The sequence below is a fragment of the Diadema setosum genome, chromosome 1 (genome assembly GCF_964275005.1).
Source record: "Diadema setosum chromosome 1, eeDiaSeto1, whole genome shotgun sequence".
In the NCBI taxonomy this organism is placed as follows: domain Eukaryota; kingdom Metazoa; phylum Echinodermata; class Echinoidea; order Diadematoida; family Diadematidae; genus Diadema; species Diadema setosum.
In genome coordinates, this window is record NC_092685.1 from 45890007 (window position 1) to 45916330 (window position 26324).

At 38.2% G+C, this 26324-nt stretch overlaps 1 protein-coding gene across 1 annotated transcript; it reads right to left on the reverse strand.

Moving 5' to 3' along the window:
• Positions 1 to 3094: 3094 nt before the first annotated feature.
• LOC140231316 (proton-coupled folate transporter-like) lies at positions 3095 to 25490 on the reverse strand. Its single transcript, XM_072311469.1, has 6 exons — positions 24572 to 25490; positions 17580 to 17645; positions 16980 to 17153; positions 16405 to 16488; positions 14230 to 14389; positions 3095 to 3983 (listed from the first exon to the last, which is right to left on the reverse strand). Exons 1-6 carry the CDS (start codon positions 25479 to 25481, stop codon positions 3893 to 3895), a joined length of 1485 nt encoding a protein of 494 aa, XP_072167570.1. The 5' UTR covers positions 25482 to 25490; the 3' UTR covers positions 3095 to 3892.
• Positions 25491 to 26324: the final 834 nt, after the last annotated feature.

The following is a 26324-nucleotide window of genomic DNA, read 5'->3' on the forward strand; positions in this document are numbered from 1 at the left end:
GGAAAAAGGGAAGGTGGAAATGACCTTTAGTCTGACTTTCATGTCCATTACAAAAATCAGGAACATACTGTTAGGTTGCTTGAAAGCAAAATGTTATCACTTGCTTGGTTTCATTTCCTGCTCAAACCTCCTCCCTGAACATTATTCATCTCTGTTTAAATATCAGTCTGTATGTATGTCTGTGTGTCTGTCAGTCTCTTTGTCTGTCTGTCTGTCTCTTTCTTTCCATTATGACTAATGGGATGTGTTAAAGGGAAGATAAACCCCCAAAACAATGTGGATTGAGTGAAAGCAGCAACATTAGTAGAACACATCAGTGAAAGTTTGAAGAAAATCGGACAATCGATGCAAATGTTATGAATTTTTAAAGTTTTGGTGTTGGAACCGCTGGATGAGGAGACTACTAGAGGTTATGACGTATGAGTGGACAACAATACCAAGAAAATATAAAGAAAACACTACAAAAATCCATTTTTCATGAAAAATACAAATTCCATCAATTTGATATTGACATATGTTAAGGGTAGCAATTATTCCCCCTGCTTTCTGAAAGCGGTTGGTCCACTGCTCTTTCATAATTCTAGAAAAGTGAATTTTTGTTGAATTTCCTTTATATTTTCTTTGTATTGTTGTCCACTCATACGTCATATCCTCTAGTAGTCTCCTCATCCAGCGGTTCCAACACCAAAACTTTAAAAATTCATAACTTTTGCATCGATTGTCCGATTTTCCTCAAACTTTCACTGATGTGTTCTACTCATGTTGCTGCTTTCACTCAATCCACATTGCTCTTTGGGTTTACCTTCCCTTTAATATGGATATGACAGGAAGTTGATCTGCCATGAAACCAGTTTCTCTGCCTCCTTCAACTTCTCTAGTCATATCCTCATCTACAATGCCCCGCTCCTCCACACTTTGTATAAATTCAATGCTAAAGACACAATTTCTGACTTTCTGTCCATATTCATTGTTTAATTCAGTTTATTTTCTGATGTGGAAAATCTCATCATTTTGTTAGATGTCAAAATAGAAGGTTCATCTGAATGAAAATAACTTAGTTTAGTAACATAGCATAGTAATAATTCTGCAAGTTGGACAATGATAAAGACGTCAGATCACGCTGATGAAAAGTTATTCTTTGTGGGAAAATACAAGTTCCCCAAATCATTCAGACATTCTCAAATTCAAACACCACTTCTCAAGATGAGTGATTAGATAAAATGAAACAAACAAAAAAATAGTGCAATGCAGCTGGAGCATTTCAATAGCAAACTGACATATTTTTTTTAATGATATTTTTTCACCTCTTTTCACCTTTTTTGAGTGAGTTCTTATATTGCAGTAAATGAACATACTGTACTAAATACTTGGGAACTGACAGAACAGCAAAAAGACAGCAAAAATCAGTAAAGAAAAGAAGAATGTACATGTATATCTTACATCCTTGGGATGAAATTCTATCAGCTATAAAGCGCAAAGTATCACATGTAAAGACAGCTTCATATCAAATGAACATAATAGTGAACAAATGGTAGAATATTCATGTCATTGTGATGGTTTTTTTATTCTTTACTTTTTATTTTTTATTTATTTTTTTAGTGCAACAGCAGCAGCAATTAATTGAAAAGTATTACTTTCTGTCTCAGAGTTTGACACAGGCATTTCTTACCCAACAAGGAAAAGTAGAAATTACGCGGTGCGTAATATATGTAAATATATGTAAATATAGCAAAATGTACAATATAGGTCAAAAATCAAGGTCAAAGGTCAAAGAAGTCAAAGGTCACAATTCTGTGTAGAAGTTTTGAATCCCTCACCTAGTGCCATCACATAAAGCAAACAGAATCGAAATCGGGTAAGAAATGGCAAAGGAGTAGCATTTTGTAGCAAAATGTACAAAACAGGTCAAAAATCAAGGTCAAAGGTCAAAGAAGTCAAAGGTCAAAATTCTGTGTAGAAGTTTTGAAGCCCTCACCTAGTGCCATCACATAAAGCAAACGGAATCGAAATCGGGTAAGAAATGGCGAAGGAGTAGCATTTTGTAGCAAAATGTACAATACAGGTCAAAAATCAAGGTCAAAGGTCAAAGAAGTCAAAGGTCAAAATTCTGTGTAGAAGTTTTGAAGCCCTCACCTAGTGCCATCACATAAAGCAAACGGAATCGAAATCGGGTTAGAAATGGCGAAGGAGTAGCATTTTGTAGCAAAATGTACAATATAGGTCAAAGGTCAAGGTCAAAGGTCATGACTGAAATTCTGTGTGGAAGTTTCAAAGCTCCCATGTAGTGCTATCATATAAAGCAAACAGAATCAAAATTGGCTCATAAATGACAGAGAAGTAGCAAATTGAAGATTTTGATCACACACGGACGGACACACGGACGGACACACGGACACACGGACGGACGGACGGACGGACACACGGACACACACACGTACGGAGCCCGTTTCATAGTCCCCTGCTCGAACTCGTTCGGCGGGGACAAAAATGCCACTTTATGGTGAGCTTTGCTAGAAATTGGGAGGGCTTGCAAAATTGGCAACAAGCTTTGGAGCTGTCAGAGAAGATGTCAAATCGACATAAATTACATTGTCAGTCAGTTTTAGGTAGCAAGTTTCAAATAGGGGGTCAGGAAAAGCTATTCTTATAGGCTGGACTAAAATGCTAATCTAGCTCATGTGTTTTGCTCTAAGCTGGTTTTACCATGTACAAAAACCTGAGTTGATTAATTTAACGTCATACTCCATTGGGTGCGAGAGCTTTTCAGCTTTTCAAATTCTCTAAAACTCTGCTTTCAGGAAGTGAAGCACACACACGAGGATGATAACATTATCTGTAGGGGAAAAAAAGGAGCAGAACTACAGAGCCTGTCAAACAGAGAAATGGTGTGACAGGTGAACAAACAAAGCAAAATAAACTAAACCAAACACAATACTCACATTACAATACACACATACGGTCTACATGGTGCAAAAAAAAAAAAAGAAAAAAAAAAAGGAAGAAGTAATGGTGGCACAAATATAGAATTTTTAAAGAAAGAATCATAAAATGAAAACAGAGACATATTCAAGCAAGAGTGAAGAATAGCAATGCAGATTTTGATCAATTTAATGGTCAACTAAAATCCAGATAGGGATGAAATACAATAGATGCATGATAAGTTGGATTGCAGACAATACTGTTGAGCAGACTAGGTGGAGAATATATTTGTAGATAGAAACAGAGTGATACATTGAGAGGCAAAAAAAGCAAAGAAAAGAGATATATACATAAAATAACAGATATTCTGAAAGGGAATTTAACTCTTCAGGTGCCATGGTGGAAACCCCCTGTGTGCCACATTATTCTGAGACAACAACGTTGTCATGGTTTGAGAAAACATTCTGTTATTCAACTCTATGTAATTTCTACAGATTTCTGTTAAGCTGGATGTATAGTTAGTAAAGTTTTGAAGAAAATGCCAAGCTTTCCTTTGATGTAATTTGTATGACAAATCTATGTTTGTTTTTTCTTTCTAATGACTATAGTATCTAAATTACTGTAAAAGCATGACTTTTGCAGACAAAATAGTGACAGAAACTAAGAATTTACACCCACATACAGTACGTAACACCACTTATTAGTCAATCACCACATAAAATTCAAGCTATATGTGAGAGGAACAGAAGCGCGAGAAACGCTTTCATTGTACTATGGCATTTGGCAATTTATCGATCGGTTTGGGCGGGATTGTGCGTTTGAGCAGAATATGCGAAGTTGGCATGCCGACGACTGAGTCGGACGTGCGAACGTGGCACATAAAGAGTTCAGATGCAGAGGAGGGATGCGCGGTGTAATATTGACTCACATGGTGCATATAAACACAGACAAATGGATGGCAGGGGAACTCAAGCTATGTGTCTCCATATAAGTCAGTCTGGGATCCATTACCTTCCTGATAAGTTTGGTAGGGGACGCCTTGCTTCTGAACATACCAGATCACCCTGCAAAGAAGGAGAAATCATCAAGATATCAATAAATCAGGTATGAACTTTTGACATATATTACATATTCAAACAAATATAATACAAAAAGCTGCATGACTTTGGTGATCCCTCACATTTATCCCAAAGTTGATTTCTATCCTTTGTGTTGATGCAAGCTTTATAATAGCTTCTGAGTATACGAGTAATTAAAATTTGGTGGTTTCATGGACAAACAATGCACTAGGGCTTTCCACGGCTCAGTCGGTAAGAGCACCAGTCTAGCAATCTGGAGGTCTTGAGTTCGAAGCCCAATGGAATCCCATTATCTTTGCTCATTTCATTTTCAACTCTAATGTATGTTATATATCTCAATCAAACATCCCCCATTTTGCAAAATAAAGGAAGGGGGTGAGAGGTGAGTTGAAATACAAAAAGCTCATTTATTACTTGGAAGACAACTTTTTGTGATACAAACATACAATATTAAATTCATGATTGTAATGTTACATTTATGACCTGGGCTAGATTTCATCATCCTACAAAGATTTCAAGATGCCTTTACACAGTAAACTAAGAGTAAAGTTGCAGAAAATTTCATTTCCACCTCAAATATGGGCAATCTATGCTAAAAGTTAAGTATGTTCAACTGAAAAAGTAATGCCGTATCTGATCAAAATGGTACCAGTATAATACAAAATATCAAACATGGCTTCCCATGGGATCCTTCCGTTTGGGTTGAAGAAACAAACAATTGCGATGTCACTCACAATACTTTCTCTATTTCTCTACCTATTTTTCCTCTAGAAATAGCCCCCCCCCCCCTTGAACATATACAAAGGATTAAAATTGCTAATACTATATCCCAGGAAGAGGTATATTCATTTACTTACCCATACTGCAATTATTCCCACCCCCACACTACCCTCTGAACTACCCTCTTGAAAGAGAATATTTTCCTGAAGAAAAGCAAATACCACAACGATAACATTTACATACAAATACAGAAGCAGGTAAAAAAAATAAGACTAAAAAGGTATGAAAAGCTATAATTCATTAGCTCACTGAATGTAACAAGACCGTATAGGCCTACAATGTCGGATGAAATAGCAAGAGAGCATGAGCAATGTGGAGATATAAATACGTCAAAACTGCAATAATCACAAGTACTACACAGCCCCACACGTGGATTCCAACTTGACAAAACAAGTCCTTGACAGGAATAACTCACGATTTTGAGTAAATGTAAAAACAAAATCATTCACAATTTGCCTGTCTCTATCTTTCTGATTCCATTGTTTAAAACATCTGAGAAAAAAACAAACACATTGGAATCATGGCCAAAACTCCTGCGACATGGGTGTTGACATATCTGCACTTGACGACAGACATATTAACACGCTATGGGAAGATAAATGGCCCACACGTACTACTAGAAGACATCCAATGAATGGGAACAAGAAAAAAGAGAATACATCTCTTAAAGGCTATTCACTCTGACAGTGAAAATTCAAGATAATAGAAAACATGGCAGTCAAAGCTGAAGAGCAAATGCACCTTTAGAAAACACTCAAGAGCACAACATTTATACCAAACAAACACACAAACAAATCACACATCAGACGGTGATTTTTCTCAATTTGCCTGAAATTTCTTGTGATGATTGGCGGTGAGAACACTCGCGCCAGAGAACACACAACTTTGGTCAAGTGACTTTCACTTGATATTGGGATTGAGGCTGCTGCTTGAGTGACATAGGTGGTTGAGGCAGACTGCTCAGACTGTTGCACATGGGAATTACCGGCATATTGGCAAATACTTTGTACTTGAGAAAAATACACACACACACAAAAAAAAAGAACCCCTAGAAGTTTCTCTAGTGCTGTTACATTGTCAGATATCACTGCAGTGTGACGGAACAAGGCCAGACATGGTGAATTTTACAGTGACAGCATTTCTAAGTGACAGTAGTAGTAAGCAGTAGACTGAATCTTTTTCTTGTTTTCTTCTTCTTTTTTTAAACTAAATCTTTTTCAACACGACATTGCCTTACGCGGCACAGGATCAAAGGAAGACATTTTGGATGAGCGACATGTCTCCATGTCATCTCCACATTCTAAAAATAACATTCACTTTCTTTTTAAGAGTAACACTTCTCTACACCACCATCCCCCAAAACCCTATCTCTGCCGGCTCTATGCTAAGAGAGTGTCCCCAAGACAAAGGATCCATTGCTCCCCCCACCTCCGGTCAGCTAGGGGACCCAGGACCAGCGGGGAGCCCAGCCAGGGGTGGACTCCCAGATCGTGCTAGCTGCCACATCGCATTTGGTCCTCCCAAGGGCGAGGGATGGGAGAGCGTCACACCGAGCTGATTAAGACACTGGATGAGTTTCATTTGCCAGGACAGGGGACCGTGTCAATCAAAACACCCAGAAGAGACCTTCTGGCTATCCTAGCATAACAAATTTGTCCCAAATTAACGAGAATAAAACCCACAATGTAAAAAAAAAAATGATAATAATAAAGAGAGAGAGAGAGAGGGAAAAAGAATCCTAAAATAATTGTGCTGATAAAGCTTGCAGACAAATAAGGAGTCTCTATCCCCCTCATCTGGTCCTTAAAATACACCATCAAAGCATTTTCTTTATGGTGGGAGTAACTCTGCACACAAATACATACATGTAGCATTTCCTTTTTGCTTTAATAATTGTATTTTTGATAAGCTCACACATTCATTCTACAAATACCTGTAAATATGGAGTGTTAAAAGCTTTCATGACATCCTTCAAAAATGAATTCCATCACCAGATATGAGACTGCATTGGTGCAACAATCCGTCGCCGGTTTTGACTAATATTGATATTTTTTCCCCTGGACACATTTACTCTTCTGTCGGGAAAATTAAGAAGCCATCCCAACTACACCTTTATCTTTGCTTATGACAGTGATGATGCCACGGAAGTATCAATATCTAACAAACACCACACAATTTTTGGGAACTATTCATCGCTACTTTAAATGTCTCAACACAGGATCTAAGTCAGTTGAGGTCAATGGGTAAATCAAATCAAAATACCAAGTTCTGTGACAGATGCTATGATGTAATCAACAAACATTTTTCCATGTTTTGCTTCTATCAATCAACAGGTTGTATGTCAATCACTGTATTTTTGATTCATGCTATGATTAGATCCACAGCGACCTAACCGTGCACTATTCTCCATCTCCATAAACCTTGATGAACTCTTCACAGTGACCTCATGACCTTCCATCTGTTGGGGGTAAGGTCATGACCCCATGACCCCCTTGAGGTGACCAAAATAAGTGAAAGTGGGGGGGGGGGGGGGGCTCATCGTTGGGCAAAATCTATTCAATCTACCACCAGCACGACACACCATGTTGCACAGCGGAAGGAAAAGTCGGGAAGATAAGATTTTGATCAGCACACGCGACCTCTAGTGATGAACTATGACTCGGCATGCAACATTGGTCAATCGTTACCACGTGTGTGCATGTAACAGTGACGACAACAAGTTTGATTCTCTGCAGTTTGGCATTCCTAAATTCTTAAAGAAATGGGGGAAAATATGAAGGAAGCCTTAATTCTCCTACCCAACTACATACCATCACATTTTGGGAATATTTGGGTTGTAATGAAGACTGATGTATCAGGCAGCCATCACAGCCTATGGGAATTTTTTTTTTTTTTAATACAATTTCTGTCATACATTCCTGCAACTGTTGGAGCACATTTCAAAACTACCCTATAAACTTTAACATAAACTTTCTGTGGGATATAAATTACCAATGATGTGAATCTAAAGGGAATTCACAAAGACTCTGGAGGTCCTAGAATTATCAGAGTCACACAAACATGACTGTATGATATGGCTTGGCATACTGGTAAACCATTTCTTGATATTAAAACATTGCATACAATTCCTTCCTCGCAATAAACACACACACAAACCATGTTTTCCATGTCTTTAATCATTTACATAAAAACAGTAATGAGTACTCTCTATGCTTATATTTTCTAAAGTCCAAGAACAGTAGCAATTACATAAAGTTTAGTTTGTAATACAGAGAATTCTATGGCAACCATCACAACCATTCATTGGCAAATTTCCTCTAAGTACTTCAGAGACAAGAGGCATATCTCAATATGACACTGAAATACTTTAAACCAAAAATCTAAATAAGATAAACTTTGCAAAGTTTAAATATTTAATGATTGATATCCAATATATTCTTCCTATATAGCTGTTCTGAACAGTTTATTTTTCTGTAAAACTCAACTTACAAAACTCAACTTTTTTCACTGTAAAATAACATACTTTCTCACAGCTCAAACCTGTTTAGAATTTGAGTGTCTCAATGCTCTATGATCAGTCACAAATGTTTGTTTGGTCTGTGTTTTGTTATGATTGTAACATATTATGTTAAACTAAATCTATAGTCATGCTAGACTTACTTGACTAATTGTGAAGTCCCTCATCATTATGAAATACAACATACATTTACATTAATTAGCTGCAATGACAGTACAAAGTATTTTTCAGCCTCTTTTCGTCCTGATGTCTGTCCTTAAATCTACTCTAATAATGTCAGTCATTTTGTCAGTCCATTTTGACCACTGAAACAAAAATTTGCTTCAGTAAAGCACTGTCTAAAGTGCTACCTAAAATCTATATCTACGACATTCTAAAAAACAAACAAACACAAACTTAAAAATAAAGTCTGCATTCCATAAATGAATGAGAAGACCAGACAGAGAGAGAGAGAAAACTAAGACTTCAGACATGTCTATGAAAGTCATCAGACATGAATTACACTCCATATTTTGAAAAGGTGAAGGTCTGCATTTCATATATCTCCTGTTCACATGCACACCTCTAGTTTACGTGATTCATTGCTTTCAAACTCAACAGAAGAAGAAAACAAATCATTGTTCTCCCTCCCCCATGTCAAACTAACAAAACATACACTACACACTTAGGATTGCAATGGAAACACTCAATAGCCACTTTTGGTATACTTGATGTTGACAGAGGTACAATTTTATTTAAAAAAAAAACACCAAAAAAACAAGAAGGAAAAAAAAAAAGAGGCAGCCACGAAGGACCACACAGTTGGAAGGCATCCGCCCCACAAACACTTCCAGTAGTGGATCCTGACACCACGACTTCCGTAGCAATATTTTAGTTGATACAAACAAGGGGGAGGGACTGGGGTACAACAACGGGGACGGTAGTTTGCCATTCAGAGATTCGGACCAGGCCACTGAGGGGGTAGCCCCTAAACAGTTCCTGTCATCAGTGTGGGTGTCATTTCAGCAAACAGGGGGTGAAGGAAGAGGTAGGAAAGTGACTACAAGGTCCAACATGTTTTCGCCCTCTCCTTCCCCTCCCCCTCCACCTTTCCTTCTTTGATGAACTCAATTTGCTGAGGTGAGGTAGAGAACCAGAGGAGGAAAACTTTCAACAAATAAAACAATCCTGAAATGTGGTCCCTCACCGGTGGGTCAACTTCGCAAAATAGGTATTAATCTATCCCTTCCGACAAAAGAAATAGTAGGAGGGGAGAAATTAGAGGAGGTGTGAATAGATGGGGGTGTACCGAGAGCTTGGGGGGGGACTGAGTTGTTAACGGAGGTTAGAGGTGGGGGCGGGTGGAGTCACTTTTTCAAATGGTTCCCTTCATCCCTCGAGTTCAGCATCCCGGTAGTGGTGTTGCCTTTACGGGTCTTGGAAGGAATTCCACTCGGTCAGAGGCATATGAGTACTAAACCTGCCACTGCTTTAAAAAGCAAGCATTCAAACCAACAAATGGGAAGTTGACATAGTGTACTCTGGACTCTATTGTAACACTTGGCTGATAGCCCTTGGCAAGCTTATATTCTGTTTGGGCAATCTTATTTTCAAGAGATGAAAATGTGCAGTTTGGAAAAGAGTGAAATATAGACAAGATGAAAGACAGTCACAGTCACAAATTGAGAAGCTAAAATAAAAGAAAGAGAGAAATAAAGAAAAGAAATGTGTTGGGGCAAGGGAAAGATGGAAAAAAAAAGACTTAAAGGACAAGTTCACCTTCATAGACATGTGGACTGAGTGAATGCAGCAATATTAATAGAACACATTAGCAAGAGTTTGAGGAAAATTGGACAATCTGCTGAAAAGTTATGAATTTTTGAAGTTTCTGCTTAGTCACTGCTGGATGAGAAGACTACTACAGCTTGTGATGTTACATGTGTACAACAATACAAAGAAAATTCAAGATATTTTCATTTTTCTCACATAGTAAAAGAACACTTGACTTCCCTCTTTCAGAAGGCAAGGGGGAATAATATTACCCTTAACATACGTCAGTGATGAGTCGAGGAAATATGCACTTTTTTCAAAAAGTGAAATTTTTGTGAAATTCTCTTTATATCGTTGTACCCATGTGACATCATACACTGCAGTACAGGTAGTCTTCTCATCCAGCAGTGACTGTGCAGATACTTTGAAAATTCATAACTTTTGAATGGATTGTCTGACTTTCCTCAAAGTTTCATTGATGTGTTCTACTAATACTGCTGCATTCACTCAATCCACATGTATATGAAGGTGGACTTGTCCTTTAAGGCGGAGAAAATTTTAGGTGTCTGTAATTCTTCTTCCATGCCATGGCACTAGCGACTATCAATCATGAATGGCAACTTGTTCACGCAAAAATTTGCGCAATTTTCATGGGGCAATAATTTGCCAGGGTTTTGTAAACAGTGTCAGGTTGGCTGGCATGCACAAGTAAGTGTGGACACTGGCTAAATATTTTGACAGAGGGCTTGTTGCTAAAAAAGGGAATAATAAATATAATATAGGGTGATGAGGCATTCGGACATTTATGGCTACTTAACTTCGGAAGGGGGCAGGACAGCGAATATCTTGTAACGCCTGTGGTAATAGATTCTCAATAAACACCCATCATTTAGAAAGTTGCGCTCTGGAGTAGCGGCGCCACCGACCGTCCGGCGGCCAACAGTATCACTGATTGACTCGTCAATTGTCAGCGTGATTCTTAACAGCTCAGTGGCGGCATGCACGCAACCTTCCCATCATGCATGACAGTGCACGGACAGCCCGACACAGAATCATATAATCCCTGGCTATTTGATAAAACAGACTATGATTAAACACACTCATTTTTTATATATATATTTTTTTTCAAATACAGTGTACTCCCGTTACAACGAACACGGTTATAACGAAATTCCAGTTACAACGAAGTAAAAATAAGAGCCGCAACGTTATCCACTCTGTGTTTTTTTATTGTTTATTTCTTCAGTTCTAACAAAATTTCGATATAACGAAAGAAAACTGCTGGTCCAGAGGACTTCGTTATAACAGGAGTCCACTGTACAACACTAAAAAGAAGCACAAGCAAAATACTTTGTGTGACTTCATCCTAATATTCCATTATCGAATGCTTCTATTTTGAATGAAATGTCATCACAGATTTGGGAATTGGCAGTTTAGGCTTTTTTTTTTTTATATCCTTCATATTGTCAGAGTAGAAATATATCAATACTACAAATTTACTTAATGTTAGCATTTTCATGTAGACAACAAAGCCATAAATGCAGTTGTTTTAGATTTAAATATCAATCTGCATAAAAGGAAAAAACTGTTTTATCATGAAGGAAATACTCTCTGTGTGGCTGACACTGACTCTTGCTTAAATTGTCTTTTCACCTGTCAACACAGTACTAAATAGAACAACCACTTAAACTACAGTTGACTGCTCCCTTGCAGATATTTCAACTGGGGAATGTCTCCAGTCAAAATCAAGAAAACCTGTGAAATACAAGTAACAGCCATTCATCTACTCCACACAGTACATCCCATGCAATGCTTTGATTTCTGAAACTCTCTCACAAACACAAGAAAAATGACTGGTTTTAAGATCCCTTAAACTGTTCTTGACTCAATACTATTATTACGGTAACCACAATTAGCATACTATCACAAGCATTCAGGTGCTTGTTTGTTACAGCTGCCTTGCATTCTAGTCTATTTTCAAATAGATATTTGAACAAAATAAAAAGATAGGGGGAAAATGCAATAAATATTGACCGTATAGAGTAGATACTATAGATACAAACATTTCCTTGCATTTCAAAATATAGAAATAAGAGCAACTTGGGTAAACATCTGGCAAATTATTGACATGATGACACATACAAATCTTCTCCCCCACTGTTTTGAAATGATGACTTCCTTCACCGAGAAATCTTTTCAAAAAGACATGGACCCAAAATATAACATTCTACAAGTTGGTTCACTTCGATATGAAACATGAAAGATACCACAACTTTCATGTACATTTTTTTAATAATTGTTTTATTCTTTTATTTTTCACACATGCTTGCCTACAGAGAATTATTTACAGGCGTGAGAGGTATAGATTTCATCTCTAAACCTAGCTGGAAGTACCATCCCCCAGTCCCTTGCAATAGGCAACACCACTCCCAAATCCCCTGGAATCCCACATACTCCTGAGAATAAACATCAGAACAGTGACCTGTGCCTACTGTGAGCAAAGTGAACATCCTGTGAAAACAGCGCAGGGTGCCAAGAGAAGTCCTACAGATGCTGAACTGCATTCTAAGGTGTGGTAGTATTGTAGCCCCTTTGCAAAGGATGGTGTGGAAGTATGGGTAGACAGTAGTTCAGAAGAACCACCGGTACTTCTCAAACACTGATAAGTATATTTCAATATAACTCTACATATTAGATATAAATACACATATAGTCAGTGGGAGGGAAAGAGTGATTAAAAAAAATGATATCTGCACACTCATACATCACAGTAATACTATATCTGGTTACTGTCAGTGGATAAAATTACATGGAAGTTGATAAATAATATTTTGCCATGCTTTCTACATATATCCTTCCATATAGTAAGTACCTCTATCTATCCATCCATCCATCCATCCATTCATCTGTCTATATATCTGCCTGTATACCTGTCTATCTCTGCTATAAATGTCTATATGTTTCTTTTCTTTTTCGATGATTTATGTCCATCTTTTATTCTATACTCATGCCTGTTTCACTTCTCTATTCTCTCCTTCTCTCTCTTCTCCCAACCTTTTTTTTTTTTTTTTATTATTATTTTCCCTCCTTCTGTAAGTACACATTGAATAAGCTATGATTACATTTCTAGTCAACAAATATAGTCTTCCTTGCAAAATAAGTAATAGTCATGATGGAAATATGTGAAAGAAAAATTCCATCATTTGCTTGCTTGCTCACTCACTCAATAGCCGGGTTCACACGTACAAAATAGCGGGATGAAGATCGCGATCCACATCTCGAGTTTTTTTGCGAGCGTCCACACGTACCAAATTAGCGGGATAGCGATCGCGATCGGTATCCCGCTAATTTGGCGAGCGTCCACACGTACCGAATTATCCCGCTAATTGCCGATAGAGATAACAGCAAAGCCTGCAAACTGGGTCACACAGCGCCCTTCTCTATCACTACCTGCGCGCACTTCCCTTTGTCCTTCGCAGAGGCCTCGCTGCTGTGATGTGCGCATTGCATGATGGGATATAAAAACTCGAGATTCTAATCCCGACCGTTCACACGTACCAGCGCGGGGCCAATTATCCCGCTAATTGATGAACCAGCGCAAGATTTCTTAGGATTAGCATCGCGATGCTTATCCCGCTAATTTTCGGGTTTTTTCTGTCCACACGTGCAAAAAACTCGGGATGACGATCGCGATGCAAATCTCGAGATTTGTATCCCGCTAATTGGTGTACGTGTGAACCCGGCTAATAGCATTTCACAAACATCTGTAGCTACTGTCATTCCACTACCATGACACACATATTGCAAATTGTTGTAACCTTCTTGTCGGGTGATGACAACACACAGATTAAAACAACAACAACAACTTTCGAAATGTGTAACTTTAGATGGAATTGTGTAAATTTCCTCAGACTTCACTGATGAGTTCTTCCACTTTCTTTTTTTTTTTTTTTAATTTTCGATTTTTTTTTTCCTTTACTGAATTCACATTTATATGTTTGGGGTAAACAGAATACCAAAGATGTCACAATCTTTTGTCATAGCTTGTATTAGAACCAGGTGCATGCATAAACACTCAGGCCAGGTGAGGTTGTTTACAACCAGTTTCCATGGTGATGAATGGCTATGAAACCACACTTTGGTATTCTATATCCCTTGAAGTAATAAAGATGTTAGGCGACTTACAACAGCAAGCAGGCTGGTATAAGAAGGATGGTTCCCATCAGGATAAAGACAAATCCTCCGCCAACAATGTGGAGGGTGGCCGGATACAGGGCGTTGAAGACGATGGTTGCCACGACGCCGGTCACCGTCTCCAGGGCAGCCGTCAGGGCAAATAGGCTCCCTGAAAGTGGAGCAGTCAGTGACAAGGATAAATGATCAAAAACAGGAGAAAAGAAGTTGTTGTTGTTTGTCTTTTTCTGGGGGGGGGGGGGATGTGTATTGAAATACTACAGCATGATGTACATAGTGTATCATATACATAAATATTCACCTTCATCATTGCAACTGTCAAGAAATGCATGTTTGATCGTTGTTGGTTTTTTTCACAAAATTATCAAGATAATACATATGCCATGCAGGAAGTTGCAATTCACTGATATGATTAGACAAATGAAATGCAAAAGATCTGATACTGAATTAATTTTCTTTTTCTTCACAAAATTATCAAAAGATAAAACAGATGCGATGCATGAAGTTGCAATTCTTGAAATGATTTTCAAAAAATAATAGAAATGCATAAGAACTGATACCTCCATGTCACATTTTTGCCTGTTCAAGAGATTTATAAGCTTCTATGTGCCCTACTACTCTGTAATGTCCCAAACTTAACGTCTGGACGCCATCAAATTGGCACACAAGTCACAAAACCACTGATCCCCACCAATCCCTGCTGATGATAAACACAACCGATTTCTGTAAATTTTCTTTCAAGTCGAACCCATTACCAAATAAAAACAAAAGCAAACAGTGTCGTGTTCTGTCGGTGATATAATCACTCACAGCGATTTGGATTGAGCGCCGATATTTCATTGCCCTCACAGACACATTAAAAAGAATTCTGTTCTATTAAACCCCAAATGTTTGCTATGACTGTCATGGCATTGGCAATACTCTCCCGTTTCACTTCTAGTCTTTCCCCAAAAGAAAGAGAAAGAGGATTCTTCATTCCTTGAAACTAAACACGCCCGCTCATACTGGGGGTTGAAAACACTGAAACTCAAAATAAACGCCGATCACTTAACTACTGCGGGGGTTTACGAGCTCTCGAATCATGAATTGAGAAGAACGCGAAACACGCACGGAGAATTGCGCAGACGTGATCTATGGGCCTCATGAAGAGGCCCCTTTCTACCAAACACATCCCACACATTGTTAGATACATCATCTATAAAAACACTTCATACTGTCACTGGCATATCTCAATGTTGCATGCCACGCACATACATACATAAATATATGCACACAAGAAACAGGGAGAGTAAAGATAGCTGAGCAAAAGAGAAATATATTAAAAAAAAAATATGTTTAAAAAAAAGAAGAAAATATGGGGGACACTTACATTGATTGAAGTCAACATCAATGTTATATCGATTTTCAAATTCTACACAAATGCAGGTTTAAATAAATTTATAAGTTTTACAAATAAGTACTAAATATTCCATCCAATATAATACTGAAATATTACAAACTGATTTCTAATCTATCCTAAAATCATAAAAAAGTCACATGATCAATTTCAATGTGTCATAACTCCAGTGCAACCACAAAGATGGCTGTTCTTGAGTTATGCACTAGGAATAGAGAGAAAAACCAAGAATGAAGTGCTTACAGAAGGCACAAAACTCTCTGAAATTTAAGATAATGTAATGCATTTAGACTTGTGATCTCAGGAACAAAATGGTTGTAAATGAAACACTTTGTTGATGATGAAATGTGAAAGTGAGTCATGGTCTAGCACTGGAAATGTGCTGACTATACAAACTATCTATCTATCTAACTTGATGGGAGAGTATGGAATACTGATGTTTTGCTCTCTGAGTTTTAGCATGTATGAACTACGATGGAATTCAACTGGAAGTTAGAATCCTGGAGATCCTACAAAACATTATGATGGCTCATTCAGTGTGTCACACTTGATGATTTCAGTCCTTTTTTGAAGATGATTGGTTCATTCTTACTACAAAGTATCCTATTTTTGCTGCATTCTGTCAAAAACTTGGCCTAATACTCACCTGTTGGTAAAAACTTCTAGGTCTTTGAAACATGAGGCCTTAAATTTGATTTGATTTGATTTAAATTCTGTTAGGGTAGAGGTCATTTCTGGGTGAAACATGAGCATGTTGGAGGGCTGCTTACCCTGTTCAGCTGGGGAAACAATCTTGGACATCATGGCCCTCGTCGTAGCAGCAGGAAGACCAGATGGAGCCAGCAGAAAGGTCACTGAAACGAAAACAAAACAAAATCTCACACGAACAATTATTTGTACAGACAGCTGTCAAACAAAAATAAAGAATGTTTCTGTTTTCCTTTTTTTATAACTCACATTTCACTTAAAGAAAGCATAGTATATATGACACAATAAAGCAGAAATATCAAGATCATGGGGGGGGGGATTCTTAATTACTGTCAGAGATTTTATAAATGTAGTCACAAAGAAAAGGGAAAAGAGAGTCTATAGAAATATCTGAATTCTTCTCAAAACATCGTAAGTCCAGAATGACCTTACGAGTGAAGTTATTAATCCTCTGTGTGATTTGGCTGTGAACTGACACAGAACACTAGTAGCATTGCATACACTGTACAAAATCCCTGGCACAGAAGAGGTTAAACATAAAACAAACTTCACAAAAATGTCTTATGTTTTTCCCTTCTCATTTAGGATGGACTGCCAGTGGGGAATGAGGGACAAGTGATGGGCAAGCTAATCTTACCAATGAAGACTTGCCAAAGGGTGCGAGCGAGACCAAAGACAACGTAGCCGCTCATGCGGAAGCAGAGCGCTCCCACGGCGATGAAGCAGTCGGGAACACTAAGCCAATGGAGACATGGCATAAGGGTGAAGAGTGTTAGGGTTTGGAGTCCACTCTTAGTTCCCGAGTAGTACGCTGCCGCGAGGTAAAAGAAGACGAGAAGGGAAGTGAAAGCATTTTGATCATTACCATGGGATGAACAATTGCATCTGCATCTATTGCACTAGCAGGTCAATGCTTGTTTACACTGGTGACAGTTCACATGATCTGTAAAGGAACCAGGATACTGATGCAGTAGACTCACAGTATTCAGTAAGATGATCATAATTGTCATCAAGAGTAATTCTATATCTATATTCATGTTCAAAAAAAAGTACAGACCAGAAATGTCAGCCCCTATACCCTGAACCAAGTTCAATATCCCACATTGCAGCAGCACTTGAATTTATTGTTAAAGTTTTCTACTTGACAAGCTCTGAAGAATGATCCTAAAGTGGTGTGTAGGGGTTGAGAAGGGGGACAGACTATCCCCCCATTCTCCCTTTAATCTTGTAAACTCACATATTTGCGACGAAGTAAAGTTCAGCGGCTCTTTCTTCAGGTAGAGAACCGTGGTGTCATTTTCACCTGCACAGGAGAGATACAGAAACGAGAGAGAAGTTTCATGGCAGGGGCAGAGTGTTATGAGCCAACGCTGAAAGTATCTGGGTAATCAAAACCAGGTGGAAACAAAAAACAACAACAACAAAAGAAAACAATGACAGACTTGGTTCCCAAGTGTGTCAGATGGTAGTAGCGCCTCTATCAATGACTTCAACCCTTGGGGCCAGCAGGGTGAAAGCCCTGCCCCTCGTCTGTACATGGATCACTAGAATCGTTGAGGTTGCCTACTGAACTGACCAAGAGGCATCGGCATTTGATCTTTATTCTTTTCCTCCTTCCCCTATGGATGTATTCTTTTGAAATCTTGAAGTTCAGATTGATTTGCTGGCAAGTCACACATTGGTTAGTGCAAGAGAAGTGCACAGAAGTGGTTGCATCAAAAGAAGAAACCTCTCATACACCACACAAACATCACAGTTATAATTCAAGTATAATTTGTTACATATTATTAAGTATACCATATGATTTCTGGCATTTTGAAACACTGTGTACAAATCATAGATTCATCCGTTTATATGTACACCAGTACCAACAGCTAAATTTTGATTCTTTAAAACTGTAACTCTTTGCTATAATGTGTGCACCACAGCAAAGGTAACATCATTGGGAGACAGGATAGCAAGGAAATAAAGAAATAATAATAAAAAAAAAAGCAGATGTATTAATAGTCTTACTCAGAGCATCAAAGTTGATATCATCTGTAGAAATATGGAACCAAAATGTGATTTTTTTTTCTTTTCTTGACTGATGGGGAAAATCTACAACTTTTTCCTTGAAGAACCTTGAAGAATCACAATCACATGAACATAAGCATATATATGATATTGTATATCAAGGTAAATTCTTGTCAGCTTCTGATCTTTGACTTTTAACTGTTATGTAGTGTAATTAAAAGTTATATCCTTTTATCATTCTTATTAAAAAACAATTCACAACAATGAAGGGATTATCAGATTATGATGACATTGATCATGCTCTATCAAAACATTATATCCATGACTAATACCAACTTTCAAAGCAGTAGCATCATCCTTTCAAAAGTTATTAGAACTGAAAGTAGAGAGTGTGTTATCAAGGGTTTCTAAGAAATGAAAAGGAGACTCTAATACACACCTAATCACACTATTCTAGAAAAAAAAAAGTGTTCTAGAAAAACTGCTAAAAAAGCAATTTCCCACTCGTTTTATGATCCCAAACTTTACCATAATGTAGAAGAAGACTTGCTCTTTCAGAAAACTTAAATATTGACTATGTTGGCCCATCTCAACTATTTTGAGTCCTCACATAAAATCAGTGCACACATCTTTTTGTTGGTTTTGTGATGCATGGTCACGTATTATAAATGTTTTTTTTTTTTAAATCAATGTATACAACTAAAAACCGTTGCAAGTATGAAAGTTACATCACAATTTTAACTTACTGTCATGACTGCACAATATTATGTAAATTCAGATGATTCCATGGCATACCCCGGTAAGCAAATCAGGAAATGTCTTATCATCCAAAACAAGCACTGTTTTAAAAGTTACAATTCAAGGAATCCACAGAATACTTGCAATTCAGTGGCAAAGTATGCAAATATTTTAATGAAAATTTGACTCATCCTATCCTGAAGAAAATGACCATAAAATGTAAATGCTGTCGAAATAGTTGATGACTATCAACTGACAGCTACAACGTACAGGGTTGCACCACCTCTGAAAGATGGCAGAGGAGAGTAAATACCCTGTGTGTCCAATCAGCAACATTTGACACTATCCCATGTGACCCTGCACCTCAAAACAAACAAAAAGTCGCCAGACATGAATTTTTAGTTAAGACCATATTCTGAAAGAGCAGACTTTTAGCTTTAAAATGATGTATAACTCAAATCAAATGGACTCTCCTAACCTATCTAAATATTAGAAACAAAGCACAAACTCAGGAAAAGTGTGAACTGAGAAAAGAGGCTCTGAAGTACAGTGTCTATTCAAGCGCTTAATCTTTACCAAACCGTGCTGGCTGTGCGATGAATGGGGCAAAAACAGGAAGTAAACCACCAGAGCAACAACAATGAAGTGATTATCAGATTAAACTGAAATTGAGCATGCCTCATTAACACATTCTGTCCATAATTAATGCCAACTTTCAAAGCAGTAGCATTATCCTTTCAAAAGTTACTAGAGTTGCAAGTGAAGAGAATGGACAAGGTTTTTCAGAAATGAAAAAAGGATTCTAAAGACACACCTAATCACACTATTCTACCAAAAATATTTGAGATAAACTGCTAAAAAACACACTTTCCTGCCCGTTTTATGATACCAAATTTTGGCATAATGTAAAGAAGACCCGCTCTTTCAGAAAATATGAAAAAGTCAAGTTCGGCTAGGTTGACCCATTTCACTTATTTTCAGTCCTCACGCAAAATCAGTGTGTGCGACTTTATGTTCGTTTTGAGGTGCACGGTCACATATCATCAAATGAGCTTGGTTCTCATCATGGCCCTTTCATCTTGGCCAAGGAGGTTGACCAAAGTGAATCTCCTTTCTCTGTTCCCAATGCCCCTCCAAACATTTGTTTAATTCTGCGGTTATTCCCAAGGACAGGACACGCAGGGGCCAACACATCCCCTTTGGCCACTCTTTTCAATGTCTCCCTCCAAGTTTAGGGGTTCGATTTCATGAACTGGATACCCTCGGTCTCTGCCAGATGAAAAGGCGCAAACATGAGGTGGGAAGAAAAACTTTGGTGTTCGGTTTCCCAAAGCTGACCTCTGATGACGATCTCAAAGAAAGAAAAGCAAAAACTTGGCAAACAGCATCTGACTTGACCTTTCACCCATGATCAATAACTCAAAAGGAGAAATGCATTTACCATTGGCGTGGTAGCGGCATGCGTCAGATTGCTGTGGTTATGTCATCATGCAAATTATATTTTAGTGAATGAAGGTCAAAACAATTGAATGAATGTATGCATTTGGAGAAAAGCTGACTGCATTTCTACCTTTATTCAGTCACTGCCATAATGCCAATAGGGCAATCTCCTTTCCTTGAAAAGCGTGATACAATGGTTCCCTGGTTCTCCTTCCAGCAAGCTTTTGTGACTGCCTGTAATCTAATCAGTCTGACCGCCAAATAGTGGGAGAATGGTACACTATTCGGCTGAGGATAGTCCAGGCTCTATCCTTGGGTAACTGGATGGGGGGAGGGTCTGTCTGATTGGCCCTGTAAAAGCACCTTTGTGGGTGCAAATTGGTTCAATTTTGCTCACAGCTAGAAAATAGAGATGGGCCCATAGAATGCCCATTCCTGTGACACTCCATTATCATCGGGTATGAGTAATGACAAGCAGTGACAGATTGCAATATACAATGTACAAGATGTATCTCTCCCACAGAGACGAGATTGCATTCAATGTACAATCACTTTCAAGTGACTTTGCTTTGCACAGAGAGGACACTTTCAACGCAAACATGTGAACACTGGTTGCCCCTGACCAAACAGATTCCTAATTAAGCAGTGGAATCATGTCATGCACAAATAGTCTATACATTACACAAGAGCAATATCATATTTTAATTCTGGAACAAAACACTGACAAAACAGGAGTTTCTATATGAAAATTGTATTTCAGAAATCTGTGGCATTGTCCCATAATAACACAAAATCAAGTCCATAAAATATGTACAGATACACAGACTTTTACAATAAACCCATTTTACATAATTTGTTTCTATGAAAAAGACAATAAATATTCAACACACCATTTGTATAGGTGGTATGTAACGATCGAAATAATGAAGCATCTCTTTACAATCACAAGAAACAGGGTTGTTGGTTTTATTTCATACTGTACACCAGGGTCTCATTTCATAAAAGTTATGACAACAATTATTGCTAGAATGGCAACTTCTTGCACCAACAGCAAAATCAGCAAGCAGGATTCTTGTCAAAACCATGATACTTGCCATTGCAGCAAGAGTTGCTAAGATCATAGCAACTTTTTTTTTCTAATGAAATGCAGCCTAGAAGGCAATATGATATCAAAAGTTAAAAAGAGCAACCAACAGCTGCATTCCTGGATTTTACAGTATGAATTGTGATTGAATGACTATGAAAACATGATGGAATGTAGTGCTTAGTTTGCATGTAGCAACTTTTGAATGTCACTTCCGTTAAATATAACAAGCCTTAATCATCAGGTTACAACTATTCTGTTTTGTCCTAATACATGTAATTTTAAGTCCTTCATGATAACACAGTAGATAAATGGTAGTGTACGGTACATTCACACAGCAGCCAACAACAGCATAAAAATGTTTTGTTTTGCTTTGTTTTTGTTTTTTCAAGACAATGTTAGATACTGATGTCCTCTAAGGTTCTGTTTTGACAAAGTGGGTTAACATTTGGTTTATATGTCAGGTCTGCAAAAATTCAATAAACTGTTACCTTTTGTATTTGTCCGTTATTACTATACATTGCATGAAGTAAGAAAACACACAATCATTCATAGAAAATTAAACAGCATTTCAACTTCATGCTCAAGTGGACATTAACAAATGTTGAATAAAGTTGTACAAAGATAATAATAGAAATTTCATCCATTTGTAAAGTAGAAATTTCAATAAACTTTTTTTTTACCTGTCCCAATTGAGACATAAATGATATAACATAGAAAATTGTCATCAGTCAGGGAAATCAAAGTGCATTGCCATTTCATGTTTAGCTGAAATTGACAATTAGAATAAAACAAGGACAATAGTAGACATTCTATACATTTGATAAAAGAAAATACCAGGGCTTGACATAACACCAATTTTTAGTGGCCCCGGGTCCATCGAGCCACTACTAGTGTCAAGCCCTAAGCTGGACTATCATAAACATCACACGTTTTTAACTTCCCACTGGTTTGTGCATAAAATTATCTGTTAACAAGGAAAAGTAGAAATTACGCGGTGCGTAATATATGTCCCCGCCGGAAGTAGCATTTAGTAGCAAAATGTACAATATAGGTAAAAACTCAAGGTCAAAGGTCAAAGAAGTCAAAGGTCAAAATTCTGTGTAGAAGTTTTGAAGCCCTCACCTAGTGCCATCACATAAAGCAAACGGAATCGAAATCGGGTTAGAAATGGCAAAGGAGTAGCATTTTGTAGCAAAATGTACAATATAGGTCAAAAATCAAGGTCAAAGGTCAAAGAAGTCAAAGGTCAAAATTCTGTGTAGAAGTTTTGAAGCCCTCACCTAGTGCCATCACATAAAGCAAACGGAATCGAAATCGGGTTAGAAATGGCAAAGGAGTAGCATTTTGTAGCAAAATGTACTTCATAGGTCAAAAATCAAGGTCAAAGGTCAAAGAAGTCAAAGGTCAAAATTCTGTGTCGAAGTTTTGAAGCCCTCACCTAGTGCCATCACATAAAGCAAACGGAATCGAAATCGGGTTAGAAATGGCAAAGGAGTAGCATTTTGTAGCAAAATGTACAATATAGGTAAAAAATCAAGGTCAAAGGTCAAAGAAGTCAAAGGTCAAAATTCTGTGAGGAAGTTTTGAAGCCCTCACCTAGTGCCATCACATAAGGCAAACGGAATCGAAATTGGGTTAGAAATGGCGAAGGAGTAGCATTTTGTAGCAAAATGTACAATATAGGTCAAAAATCAAGGTCAAAGGTCAAAGAAGTCAAAGGTCAAAATTCTGTGTAGAAGTTTTGAAGTCCTCACCTAGTGCCATCACATAAAGCAAACGGAATCAAAATCGGGTTAGAAATGGCGAAGGAGTAGCATTTTGTAGCAATGTACAATATAGGTCAAAAGTCAAGGTCAAAGGTCAAATAAGTCAAAGGTCAAAATTATGTGTACAAGTTTTAAAGCCCTCGCCTATTGCCATCACATAAAGCAAACGGAATCGAAATCGGGTTAGAAATGGCGAAGGAGTAGCATTTTGAAGCAAAATGTACAATATAGGTCAAAGGTCAAGGTCAAAGGTCACAACTGAAATTCTGTGTTGAAGTTTCAAAGCTCCCATGTAGTGCAATCATATAAAGCAAACAGAATCAAAGTTGGCTGGTAAATGACAGAGAAGTAGCAAATTGAACATTTTGATCACACATGGACGCACACACAGACGGACGGATGAACACACGGACACACACACGTATGGAGCCCGTTTCATAGTCCCCTGCTCAAACTCGTTCGGCGGGGACAAAAATATGTCGATAATTTATTGAATATATATCCCTTGCCTCCCTACTGATGGTCACTTACTGTACGAGCTGAAATTTTCGCGGTGGTTTTATTTTCGCGAATTTCGCGAATCGCCTTTGAACCGCGAAAATAACAACACGCGAAAATAACGTGCGAATAGATAAGTACAGTTAGACCTCGCAACGGCGAAATTAACAACACGTGAAAATGTCCTCCTAGTAGTAATTCGCGAAAATATCTGTACGCGAAAATTTCAGCTCTTACAGTATCTTACAAAAAACTCAACAGTTTGACAAAAAAAAGATAGAGTTGTAACATCATTTTGTGTAACAAAAATAAAAATTACTCAAGAAGTGTGGACAGGAAAATGGCTGAGTTGTAAGGCAATGCATCATTAACTCACCTAATTTACATGTGGTTGCAAGTAATACCCTTGTTTGTTATTAACATTTGCAACTTGAGTCTATAATGCATATTAACCAACACTCATTAATGACTTTCTTATCATTTATCAAATTTCCCTTCAATCGTCTATAATAATTTTGATTGCTTTCATCAAAACCAGCATTTGAGTGATGGAAACATTCACTGAAATATCTGGGTAGAATCTCCAAATTATCATCAGGGACTTTTGTGGGCTGAATTTCTTTTTCTTTTCTTTTTTTCTCTTTTTTATTTGTGGGGGATGATGGCATTTGGTATTTGATAACTTACCTGTACCAATCACCTGGAAGATAAATAAGCAGCTGATGAGAAGGATGAGCTGCATTCTTTGCGTGTTCGGTCTTTCTCTTGCGACAGTCTTGAATGCCTCTGCCAGATTTCTGAGACGACACAGTTGCGTGCACGAGTCGCCACACGACCGTGTCCCATCCTCCTGCACCTGTGGCGCCCCATCCATGGTCCCTCCAGAATGGAGGACCTCATCTTTCATGCTGGACCCTCGCGTGGCATCGTCCTTGATCAGTTCAGAGGATTCTTTCAGCCAGAAGACAATGTAGAGGGTTGCCAAGATGTTGCACACGATGTAGTAGATGAACACTGCAACGAAACCCAGGTGGTCAATGACAATCCCACAGGTCAAAACACCAATGAAGCTGCCACCAAAGGTCATGGCCTCCAGGAAGCCAAACCGCTTCGTCCGCGACCTCTCCTGGGTGATGTCCCCAAGGTAGCTGAACACGGCCGAGGTGAGGGTTGGGTATGCGCCAAGCAGTCCCATCAGCACCGAACCCAGAATCATGATGCCTATGGTAAGGTCCATGTACAATGCACTGAACAGGAGACAGACACCGTTAACCACGGAGCCAACGCACGGCAAAATCATGGGTGCCCTCCTGCCAACTCTGTCCGACCAAGATCCCAGCATGACCGTGGAAAAAATAGCTGGCACAGCGAGTGCCACATTTAGAATGATTAACCAGTACGATGTGGACTTTTGCACAATGCTCTCCTCATCTTTGAATGCTGGGAGGTGTTGGCACACGTATGTGTCATTGATTTCAAAGAGGCACACCTTTTCATACAGTAATTGCTGCAGGGCTAAGTACTGCAGGAAGGACCCCAGCATGAAGAAGAACAGCACTGGCTCAACAGTGATGATCCTCCGCAGCTGTTCCATCATGGTAGATGCCGAGCTGGTTCCTGGACAACTTACAAAGAAAGAAGACAATGACAGAGAAAGAAAAAAAAAAGAGATCTATTTATAATCAGCTTCTAACTTCTTTTCTATTTCCAGGACTATATTTATACACTGTAAGCCTTCAAATGTTACACAGCGCTGTACACTGGTACTGTCCAATGGTCCCTGACCAGTAAATATCACTGTCGGACCAGTCACATTTTCAGGAATGGAACAGTAGAAAATTGAAAAACCGGGTACCTACTGGTCGGACAGACAGGTTGGCCGTCAGTAGAAAAAAAAATGGGTTAGTGTGCAGCCCTGTATTACAATTCACTCCAATGATACATAACTACAAATTGTAAGTCAATTACATGTAGCACCTTTCCTTCACCAAATATTTATTCCACAGAAATTGGCTAAACTTCCTGATATGATGACCGTTTTATCTCATGGAAAACTTGCACACAAAAAAAAAATAAATAAGAATAAGAATAAACAGCCCGAGGACCAGAGGGAAATATAGCAGTTCAATATTGATATTATTATGAAAGAGTGATATGATAGTTTTGCTGCTGTGTCCAAGGAAAGCTTTCATATTCAAAATTTGTTTTTTAAATTTGAATCATAAAGTTATTTTTGACCCGACCAGCACGTGCAAACATTTGACTTTATATTTCTTTTGTACCGAATCGACAATGAAAAAAAAATAAGATACTTTGGCATTTCTTCTCATATGTATGGATGATAAAAGAAAAAAAAAAGGTTTTAGTATCCACTGAATTCAGACTTTGGCAGCAGCCTCATAGACCATACTAGTAGTACAGGACTTTCTCCAATTACACC

Bases quoted from the DNA above. Each gene is read 5' to 3' on its own strand.
- LOC140231316 (XM_072311469.1), bottom strand. From the start codon at position 25,481: ATGATGGAACAGCTGCGGAGGATCATCACTGTTGAGCCAGTGCTGTTC. The intron at 17,154-17,579 runs GTGAGTTTACAA...ACCTCGCGGCAG, and splicing joins CTTTACTTCGTCGCAAATAT to CGTACTACTCGGGAACTAAG. The intron at 3,984-14,229 runs GTAAGTCGCCTA...CCTTCTTTGCAG, and splicing joins ATACCAGCCTGCTTGCTGTT to GGTGATCTGGTATGTTCAGA.